The 12,051-nt window shown below is 25.9% G+C and overlaps 1 protein-coding gene across 1 annotated transcript in view; it reads left to right on the forward strand.

The window, feature by feature from the left end:
* Window positions 1–10,198, forward strand: part of LOC129958181 (WD and tetratricopeptide repeats protein 1-like) — a 50,283-nt gene extending 40,085 nt beyond the window's left edge. The window contains exons 15-16 of the mRNA XM_056070447.1: window positions 149–341; window positions 2,179–10,198. Coding sequence (XP_055926422.1) covers window positions 149–341; window positions 2,179–2,379 — 394 coding nt within the window. The 3' untranslated portion in view covers window positions 2,380–10,198. The remainder of the gene's footprint in view (window positions 1–148; window positions 342–2,178) is intronic.
* The last annotated feature ends 1,853 nt before the right edge of the window (window positions 10,199–12,051 follow it).

The raw sequence follows: 12,051 nt of genomic DNA on the forward strand, positions 1-12,051 counted from the left end.
CTAGTGTTGGGCTTAATTTTCTACGGACCTTTTCCTGTACATTAGTCAAGAGTTCTGTATTGTTTAATTACATAATTTAATGCAAGTTTTTTAGATGGTAATTTTTGCTTTCCTTCTAATTTTGAATTGTTTCCTCTTTTTATTTTAGTAGTGGACAGTTTATTGTTGCTGGATCAGATGATGGATCTATTTTTATATGGGATAGAATTACTACAAATATTGTTAGAGTTTTGCGTGGTGATGAATCTATTGTGAACTGTCTACAGCCACATCCCAATACTTGTCTTCTAGCAACGAGCGGAATTGATCCAGTTGTGAGATTGTGGGGACCCAGACCTGAAGTGAGATTTCTTTACAGTATAATTAAAATATACATTCGAGGCTGTTTAGAAAAAAATCTAATTTTTTTTTCTTTTAAAAATTTTATTATATAAATTCGTTATATACAAAGAGGGAATAAAGCAAAGTCTTAAACTTATCTATGCAGTTTGATAGAAACACATATTCTAAACTGTAAAGGAAATCTGTAATCCTGCTTTGTATAGCTGTATTTTAAAGAACTCATTTTTCATAACTGTTCACACTGCTGTGACTCATTTTTCTTGTTAAGTTCTTTTTAAATAATTTGTTTATTACTATCTGCACCATTTACCTTAGTGTTTTCATTACACTTTGTTCAAGTTTTACAATTTTGCCATAATGTAAAGGCAGTTCATCAATTATCAATATGTAGAAAATTGGACTGCTCTATACCATCTGTAATAGACCGATGACTCATTTGCTTCAGGTTGTCGATTTAGTAAATTTTGATAAATAAGTTGTTGAAAAAAAGAAAAAGAATTATTGAATATTTACGAATTTTTGGAAAAAAAAAAAAGTTATGGCGAAAAATTTGTTAAATAAAAATTATCTTTTGTAATATAGAGAATAAATAACATGTAAAAATCTATGGAAGTCAAGGTTCTTAAAACTTCGTTAAATAGAAAACTTTATTAAATGTAAGTTTGGGAAATTCTACTGTATTTTTTTTTATATGATGAAATATAAGTTTTTATCTAGTATAATACTAGATACCTCTAGTTGTACCGCTATTAAAATGAGACCTGGAAATTATGATGTAATATTTTAGTTATTGAGTGAGGAAAAAACGTTCATGTTCGCGATATCTTCACTTGAACACTATGTTGTGCTGTGTGTTTTTGTTTATTACTAAAATATTAATGTGTCAGTAAAAGACTTAGAATTACGGACATTCGGTACAATATATAGAAGGTGACGTTTGTATTCCAGATCTATTAAAATAATATATGCTTAAAAATTTTGAAACTTTTTCGTTTTGTGCAATTTAAATGATCTTCTGTTTCAGTTTGCAGGTAAGAAAACTTTCTTTCTAGTACTGGCAGTTTATTATATTATTTTTCCTTCAGTTTTTATGTATGATGTTTTTAGCTATTATTTTCTTAATCAATGTTTTTACTATGCTTATATCCCTTATCAGATTTAAAATATACACCTTTTGCTTCTCTACTTTAAACTTTATTAAAAGTACTCTTCTTAGCTTTTCTTCTAAATCTCTAGAATAGTCTGCATATGTAAGATCAATTATAATTCAGTTCAAATTGTTTTTATAGAAGTCATGGGACCAGCAATTTTTAGAATTAAAAAAAAAGTATAATATATAAAACTAATATAAACTAATATAATAAGTAATATATATAAAACTATATATATATAAAATATTAATATATAAAATATTAATATATAAAACTCAAGCTGAATCTGCCAAAAATTTGGACTGCAGCTTCAACTGAGAGGAGTACTTGGAATCCCTGATATCTGCACCATTTCTTATATATTTGCTATAAGTATACCTCCCTGTTAGTGATTTTATTTTTTGTGGAATCTAGAAAATCATTGTGAATGCACTGTTTCGACAGAATAAAATTAACCATTTTTCAATACTTTTTTATGTCTGCATACATTTCTAAGCAAAAAATATTTATTTTTATATGCCTTATCGTTTACACAAATTTCAATACATACCACAGATGTTAGCCTTGCACTGATGAAATTAGATTTCCCCTTTTGACATCTTTCTTTAAAGTTATGTCTTTTGACGCTTATACTTTTATTACCTCTTATATACTTTTATTCATTTATTTATTTTTTAAATTCTAGGATGGTTCAAAGGAAGATCGTGTAATCTGTGATTCAGAAGATGCTGCAGTAGCTAATCAACGAAGAATGAATGCTGATCCTTTAGAAATTATGTTACTAAACATGGGTTATCGTATACCTGGTGTGCTAGAACATATTTCTGAGGAATTCGAGCCAAGGAATGGCCCTGATAGAAATGTTGTTCAGTGTCGAACAAGTTAGAATTTACTTCATCAATATTGTAAAATTTTTGTACATATAAACTGTGAAAACATAAGTGAGGAGATACTCTCTAGTACAAAAAATTATATTAAGTGTGATATAATGCCAAGGTATTGAAAAGGCTTGTGTTAGATAGTTGTTATTTGATTAAGCATTCATATATGAAGCAAATTATTTATTTAAAAAGAAACCTTTAAGAAAAAGGCTGATACATATTTTATATTTTCAAATCATGCTGAAAATTTATAGTTTGATCCATTTGTAAATATTAATTTCCTTAATTCCGGGGTTTTTATTTGTATATAAGAAACTCAAAAATCATATTAATGTTGCAGTGATAAACTTTCTTTTGACAGATTTAGGAAATTAAGATATTTGCTCTAATAATGTTTCAATTTAAAAAGCTCATTCATTGATACTCATGTTGATATTTGTTCATATTTTTATAATTCTCAATGTATGTTTTAAACTCAAAGGACTCTTAAACTTTTAATTGTAAGGAGAAGAAATAATTTTTTTGTATACTTATAGAATTGTAGAAGCATGCTTAAGTATTTTTAAGCTTCAAGGTACAACATTTCTTTTAAATGCTTCTATTTATCTGTTGTTGATTCATTATGCATGATAATTGTTTGCATTAAAATAGCTTTGAAAGTATTTTTGTAATAAAACTGACACATACCGAAAATGAACTATCACGGTGACACATAACGAAAATGAACTATGGAGGATTAAGGACCAAAGCAGATTTTTTTTTTTTTTTGCTTATAAATTTGGAATTGTTTTCTTTACAAATATGTATATGTATACAACAAGAGCAATTTAAGGCCGTTATGTGTTGCAATAATAACTTATAAATTATTTCTTCAATTTTTAATAGAACTTTTTGAGTTTTTTTTCGATTAAAAGACAATTTTGTGAAACATTACTAGTACGGGATTCAAATTGGTTTAATTTATTAATAAATGTATCAAAACTAGACATCGGAACATTTCTTAACAGTATATAACAAATATGTTAAAATTATTCTTTGAATGCTTCTCCCCTACATCTCTGGTTTCACATGCTTTGTTGTAATGCTAAAATTTGAAACATGTTGATCAGTTGAATGTCTTGAAAGTCGAATTAAAAAAAAAAATATTTTTGCAATTCATTTGAAATCAATTTTTTTGCATGATTTCTAAATAATTAAACATATGTACATATGCAATACATTTTACTGTTAGAAGTAGATAATTCCTTCCCCTATACCATTGACATTCAAACAACTTATGGAACTTATTGGTTACTATTAATTTCCAAATGAAAATTTTCTTTCTGTGTTGATTAATCATTAATTGCATTTGAAATGTGAGGCAATTTTTTTCAGTTTGAGAAGTTTCTTTATCATAATTATGTCAAATCAAGTGTGCAATTTGAAAGCTTACTTTTAAAGGGATATTTTTATTTTTAAGACTATGCAGCTGAGTACTGTGGACATCTCGAAATCCATCGCTCTTTTTATTTTATTTATGTAATACAAAACTGTTATGTATGAGTTAATGATACTTCTTAATATTGGAAATTTTAAATTGTTATATGAATATAGGGTATTTTTATGGTTTTGTTTTTCCTGTTATGCTTCATATATTTATTGTTGATAAATTTTAATTTTTGTTGTTTTTTGCTTTACTTTTTCTTAGTTTATATAGTACAGTTCTAAACGATTTTTATATATTTATAAAGCATTGATATTAAATTTGTCTTAACTTCTAGAGCTGATATTTCTTATTAAGTTTATCCAACTGATTCTTTTGCGGTAGAAGTACTTAATAAAAATAACTTTTTTAGAAAAATGTTAGAGGACATGTATTCTAAATCTCGTTTTCATCACATTAGGGGTATATTTCTTTTTGAAATTAAATACACACTTTCCTGATGGTTATTTTTAAATGCCAGTGAGTTCTAGTTCTCTTTTACAAAATTGGCTAATTGCTTCAATAATAAAAAAAAAATCACTGTGTTATCATCATCATCATTATTGAACCTTATACAGAGACAGCAGATATAAATTCAGTTTTGAAATTATTTTGCTAGACAGTTTTTTTTTTTTTTTAATTTTATGTGCAATGTTTGACTTTTTTGTTGTATGGGGATTTGGTGTGAAAAATTTAATTTTCAAATGTTTCTTTGTGAATAAAATATTTGTTTTATTGAAAATTTAGATATTTCACTATGTTACGATTTTTTTTTCTTCAAATTTAATAAATTTTTATTCAATGTCGGTTTGTCAGATCAGAAATGAGAAATGCTGCAAAAAATAGTTCACATAAAATGCAATTAGAATATAATTCTTAATAAACAAGAACAGCTTTGCCATTAAATTGCCCAATATTTAAAATTATTATTATTAGAGTTGCATTTTAGAAAATTATCGATTTTTTTTTTTTTTTTTTTTTTTTTTTAGATTTGTGATTCCAAATAATAGAAAACGGATTGTATTTAAACAATTGCTCCACTATTGTAACATGAAAGCGAAATCAGAGCCTAATATTTTTAATTGTGATTTTACATTGCATTTTAGAAAAAAATATAGACTTATACTTTTATAAATAAATGACTCCTAATAATATAAAATTGATATTATTTAAAGAGATAGAGGTCAGGGTAACGTGAAAGTGAAATTAGAACCCTTTTTTTTTATCATTGACAATATACATTTAACTTGCAGTGTGTTAAAATAAAACAAGTTAAAAATATAAACTATCGTAATGAATATGTACTATATAATGGATATATTCGAAGACATGCAGTTAAGACTTCTGAAGCTGTATTGTAGCGAATGTTCTAAATTGGGTTTTCGTTTCACTTGAATCGATTAAAGAAATTCACTGGAAATGCTGCTGTTATTAAAGAATATATCTTTTGCAAATTTACTTACTTATTTATTAACTAATTATTATTTCCATTAGTAATATTATTAAGTAATATTTCTGTTAGTATTACTGGCATTCTTTCATTAGATTAACTGAAAAAGATAATGATGAATCAGTTTTTTTAAGCTGACTTTCGGTTTCTTCTATGAATTTTTGTGTTAGAAAACTTCAAAAAAAATTCTTGTTTATTTATCAGATAATCAAAAGGATTGGATAAAAGAGGCATTTAAGATCAATGCTTTATTCAATATATTATAAATAAACCGTCAGTATTATGAAATTTTTGGTGCAAACATACTTCAAAAATTTATATGTTCTAAGTTTCTCTCGAATGTTTATTATATTTCAAGATTTAAATTTTTGATAAGAAGCTATGCAAGATAAGAATTAGAGTTTATAAACTGCTTTATTTTTAAAATGGATTGCATGTAAATTGTATGCATTGTGCTTTACTATACGATTTTGCTTGTATATATATAAAATATTAATGAATTTCTAAAAATATATTTTTTTGCATAATTAACTTTATTTATTGCTTTTATTTGAGAATGAATTCCTTCTATGGAAGTCGGGAATAAATATAACAGTGTGTAGCATTAATATGTTCTTGCATGTATTGTTATGAGTAATGATATTTTATTGCTAAATCGAAATAGCAAGCTGAAAAAATGCATTTATCACTGCAAGTGGTTAACATTGAATTAAAAAAATATTCAAAATTTAAGAAGTACATTTATGAGCTATATTTTATAGCTTTTCGTCTATTTAAAATTTATGAAAAATTGCACTGAGTCTGCTTTAAAATGATCCATAATTGTGTTTGTTTTTTAATTGTTTAAGATTCCTTTATCTTTATGTGACATAAATACTTAATTGCTATTGCGAAATATTTGTCATTACATGACGCTTTCTCAGCGTTTCACTCTTGTCACTAGTCACTGATTTTAAATTCATATCTAATTCTGTATTTATTGAAAAAAAATTTCTCTTTGTTTTTTTCCCTTATATATTATCAGTCGCTCAAGCCACAATCGATAAATGTTTAGTTTTATATATATATGTGTGAATGAATTTGCTACATACATATATAGCTTGTCATTTAGTTGTTTTTTGTTTGAATTGAAATGATGTAGAATCTTGTTATAATTTTATTATTATTTTTTATTTTTTACTAAAGTTTGTAGAAAAAATTCATGATTATATAATATTATCCAACTAAAAGTTTAAAGCTGAATAATTAAAAGCTTAATATTGAAAATATAATTATATAAACTAATTACTCACAAATTGTTTATTAGATTCTTATATATAATATTAATTCTTTTGATCAGGTACCATTTTTATGTATTTTATATTATACTTATTTATTCTTATTACTGTATAAAAACAATTTTTGTTAAATTGTGATATTCGTATTGTCATGCCATCAAATCTTAAATTCCTAAACAGATTTCACAGTATTTTAAGTTGCTGAAAGAAAAGCTTTTCAAACTTATTTAAATTAATTTAATGTACATGAAGACTGTTAATACAGTTTTTTTACTGTGATCATTAACTTATTTATTGTTGTGTATTTTTTTATGATTTCGGCATTATTTAGTTTAAAATGCTCATGGCCTTAAAGGCATATGTTGTATTTGAAAATGATTAATGCTTTTAATATTGTGATTTTGCATGTGCATTATTTTGTGTTCAGTCAAAGATTTTTAGTGATGATAATGTTTTAGTACAGATGTGGTAAGCAAGTAAATATTTGTGTGATTTTTATATAAGTCCTAATTCATATGTTTCAATTTTTGAACAGTTATGAAGCACACTTTAACGTCATTAAAAATGGTTTATGGAAAATTATACCCTAAAATAAAAATAATACTATGCTAAGTAATATTTGTAATGAACTGACTGAATAATCATTTTTGAGTTGTAGTTTTATGAAAAACGCTCAGAAATATTGGTTAGTATTGAAGTCAGCTTCATTTAAAAACAAAAAGAAATGTATCTAAAAAATGCCCTCTACTTAATTTTTCTGAAACGAGACATTGATGTTTAACAATTTGTTTGGTAACGGCTTGTGTACAAAGTTCCAGGTCCTCAATTTCATGAAAGTTAAATACACCTATAATATTTACTTAGATGGAAAAATCGGCATTTTTAGTCCATGAACATCAGCTAATTTTGCAATACTATGGAATGAAACATATAATAAATAGCATCCAGATTTCTGTATTTTAAAGGAATATTGAAATTCGTGTTTCTTCTGATAAGCAGTAAATTGTTTTTTAAGAAAAAATACATATAAAGTAAACTTCAGCCGGCCGCGGTGTTTTCAACATTCATACTTCACACTTCAAAATTAATTTTCAATGGAGATAGTGTATTAGAAAAACACTATCAGGTCAGTTTAAACTAGAAAACATGTATAGTTGAACAAATGTAATTAAAAGTTAAAAATAAAGCGAATTTTAATTGAAAAATTTTTTTTTTACTGCTTAATAAGTAGGTATATGATTTTTTTCAGCTGCTGAGTTAGCTTGTAACAATGACTGGCGCAATTCTTGGTAAGGAGCCTAGTTTTTCAGTGTTTCAATGCCTCTTATAGATTCCCCATCTTTCTTAATTTGGGTGAATTTAAATAATTATTGGTAAGGAGCCCAGTTTTTCAGTGTCTCTCATAGATTCCCCATCTTTCTTAATTTGGGTGAATTTCCATTGTAAAATTTTGCTTTTACAATTCTGTGCCTTTTTTTGGTATGACAGTACGATCAACGCTCTATTGTATGAATGAAATGCTGTACTGCATACAAATGAAATTCTAATTTTTGACGTCTTATATGCAAACATTTAAGATTGTGCATATGGTCAAAATCATGTTCTATAAAATCGTGCTTGGTAAAGGTTTAATACATAATAAAAGCATATCTTTTCTTCTGTTATATAATTTAAAAAAAATCTTATGTGTATTGTTTAAAAAGTTTGTTGAATGTTATATTGGAGTTTGCTGAATTAATTAAATTAAGGTTATAGAAATTTTTCATTGACTTTTTTTTTGTCATTTTTTTTTTTTGTTGAACAATATTTGCCTCTAGTGCAATTCATTTTATTGGCTAATTATAGTATATTTTTTGTGTAATTATTTAAGAGAAATTTTATTTTAATGTTTGTAGGAAATCTTTACCGTTGCAATATTCTCAAACGCCAACAAAAATGACTAACATTCCACATGAATTATTTAGTATTCTGGTAAATATTTCTATAGATAGATGTCTTTTCATGATTATGCATAAACAAGCAGTAGATCTATATAAATGTGTTGATAACCCTTGACGTTTGTTAATTTTTGAAAAAAAAAAATATACTTCATTTTCCTGATCTTTAAAATTTAGTTCTTAAAACAGCATTTGGTCCATCGATATATTTGTATATTTAGGATGTTAGTCATTAGAAAATAAGTTGAAATAAAAATCATATGATATATTAGAATGTTGAAATTTCTGTGTTATATGTTAGCATCATATTTACATCAGAGAACTCTTATTGTTTATTTTTTTGTTGGTTTTATCAAATATATATTCTATTTCTGTTAAAATTTAATTTTAAGTTGTATTGTTTTTGTTGAGGTCGCTTATTAACCATTAATTTAAATTCCAGCTTTTTGCTTCATTCATTTTCTTTTGATTCCATTGAATGCAGAATTTTAAGATAGAAATTAATACAAGATTTGTACACATTTCTTCGAAGTGTTGCTTTACCAATGAGATTATTACAAATCATATTCATTGCAACCGATATTTTTTGTACTTTATTCTTAAGCTTTCATTTTGCTTTCAGAAAGAATTCTGCCTTTTCTTATGTTCATGAGATGCATCTTATAGTTAGGCTATACTGTAAGACATATGTTTTCTTAACCTGACGCTTACATTATTCTGATAATCTTTATTCTTTTCTGAACAATGATAAGTAGTGACATTATAAAAGTGTTAAAAAGTTTTCTTTATTTTGATAACTTTTTTAGATCAAAATTTCTTCCTTGTTCAAAAATTTCAATTTAGAAATTAATTTTTTTTTGTTTCCCTTTAATTTGTGTTAATGAAATTAAAAAACAGAATAATGTCTGTTGCATTATATCTTTCTCAATAGTTACATTTTTGATAAGCACAGCATTTGTTTATTTGATGAACATTTTAGTCATCATCATTAGGCTTCCTTAATGACCAGAAACTTTAAATTTTAATATTATGTTTAAAATAATTATACAATATATAAATTTTAAATCCCAAGAATCTAAAGTAAAAGTTGATTTATTTAATTTATCTTCATTGAAAAATAGTGTTATTTTTTTACAAAATTATCATTGTTATTATTATTCACTGGAATGTGCAATCAACTGAGGATTTCTCTATGTTCATTATTTTATTTGCTAAAAATATTTGTTTTATTAAATATTATTCAATGATTCATAGTCAAATTCTCTTACTCTGCAAAATAATATAAATAACTTATTTTTTTTTAAACTTCACATTGTACTTTATGAAAAAGTGCACAGAATTAATTTACTTTAAAAGACAAACAAATTGTGTCATGGCATAATGTCTTACTGAAATTTAAATGAAATATTGTTTATAAAGTCAAATGGAAATATGTTGTGGTGTAATAATTATTAAGGGGCCTTGTTAGATAGTTTGTCGGCTGTGTTTTTATGGATAATTTCTATACCTTAGATATGAAATATTTCAACTTGCAATATGCTTTAGTTAAAAAAATCAATGTACAGCCAATAATATATTCTGTAAATGGTTTGTTTGATACTGATTTTTAACATTATCTGAATTATGTTTTGATGTATCATAAGTTTTGGTTTACTTACAGATTTTATGAAAATAAAATGGAGCTATGCAGTTTTGTTATTTTTCAATGGATTTAATTTTTATTCATAACACTTCACTATTTTCAGTTAAAAATCTATAACGTAGATTTACTTTTTCTACTAACTGTAATATTTTGTATTTGAAGATGCGAATTGTTAAATGTCGAGAACATTTTACATTTGAAATAAAAATTAACGAAAAAAAATTGCTTAATCATTTTAACCTTGTCAGTGAATTCCTTTAATTAAAAAAAAAAAAAAACCAAATTAAGTAGTAAATAATTAAAGGATATTTTTCTAGCCCACTTTAAATGTAATTGTAAATGGAAATCCTAATTAATTTCCTAATTTTTATCTTAATTTAGTCCATATGAACTTCAGTCTAAAATGTTCTCTTATTTCCTGATCCAGTTCCACCTTTTTTATTTAATTCAACACGAGCTCTAAAATTGCTGAAATCGGCAAGGTTCCACTCTCCGAGTGAAGGGGAAAAAAAATCTGTCGATCTAAACATGTTCTTTTATAAGATTCCTATAATTCCCTTACCTAAATCGACACGGGTTAAGAAATCTCTATCAAAATCTCACAGTATATAATCATGGGGGTAAATATTTCGTTCGCTCTTTTCTCTTTTCGCTCTTGTGCCGCGCTGTAAACGGATGTTTACCTTTTGTTTTGTCCGCGCTTCTTGTACATAAATTACGCCACCCGGGATGGAATAAAAGCGAAGTTTAAAAATTCGAAGTATCTTCTCTCTTTTCGGCCAGTGTTAAAAAATTATATATATATATATATATATTAGTCAAGCAATGTATATATGTATACATATGTAGTCAACAATCATTTTGTAATCCTCATTGATTTTATACATAAGTGTCCTTGGTTTTAAAAGAATTTCTTTTTACAATATTTTCTTTCATCATGAATACTATTTTCTTCATCTTTTGAACTCAAAATTAACCTTACCCATCTTACTTTCAAAATGGTAATTTCTTAATTTTTGTTTGCGAATAAAGATCAATTTTTATCATAACGACAAGTAATATATAATATGTAACATATTTTGTTTGAAGTAGAATGCAGGTTCGAAGACATAGAAGACGCCGCTTTGGATTTTTTTATTTCGTTTTATTCTCTCTCGGGAGGCAGGCATGATTATTTACAAGAAGGTGCCGAGCGTCACAAAAGCAGAAGTAAGAAAGAGGGGCGAAATAAATTATCACTAGTCTTATATAACATAGGATTTTCGGCCACGCGTCAATTCAATATTCGTGGTGATCTTTGACAAGGGCACCGAAGGGTTTACGTTCACTTGATACTTTGAAGTGATTGCGCAGTAATTTTTACACAGCTTCAGTTGAATTAATTAAACAGAAAGTGGAATTGTATCAGGAAATAAGAGAATGAAATTACTATGGGCTAAATTAAGATAATGCTTTGGAAATTAATTTGGTTAAATTAAGAGTTTAAAATATCATAATCCCCCCCCCCCCACACACCGCAGGACGTGGAAGTGCATCGGGGCCCTTTGACACACAACCATACCTTATAGTGGTGTCTGAGTAAGTTTAATTTAAAAGTATATTGAAAGTGACACCTCAGTTTCCCTTGCCTTTACATTATACAAATATTAATACAGATATAACATTCATCATTTTATATTAGAAGCATAAAAAGACTTCAATTTCTGAAAATATTAAATAAAAATCTTAATTATCAACAGTAATAAAAAAATATTAATAAATATTTTTAAATATTAATAATATAACTATATTAATAAAAATATTAAAGTACTGAAAATATTAAAAAAGAATCTTAATAATTAACAGTAATAACAAAATACTAATAAATTAAACAGTATATTGCACAATATGGTTCACAAGAGTTTAAAAT

The sequence above is a fragment of the Argiope bruennichi genome, chromosome X1 (assembly GCF_947563725.1).
Source record: "Argiope bruennichi chromosome X1, qqArgBrue1.1, whole genome shotgun sequence".
Taxonomy (NCBI): domain Eukaryota; kingdom Metazoa; phylum Arthropoda; class Arachnida; order Araneae; family Araneidae; genus Argiope; species Argiope bruennichi.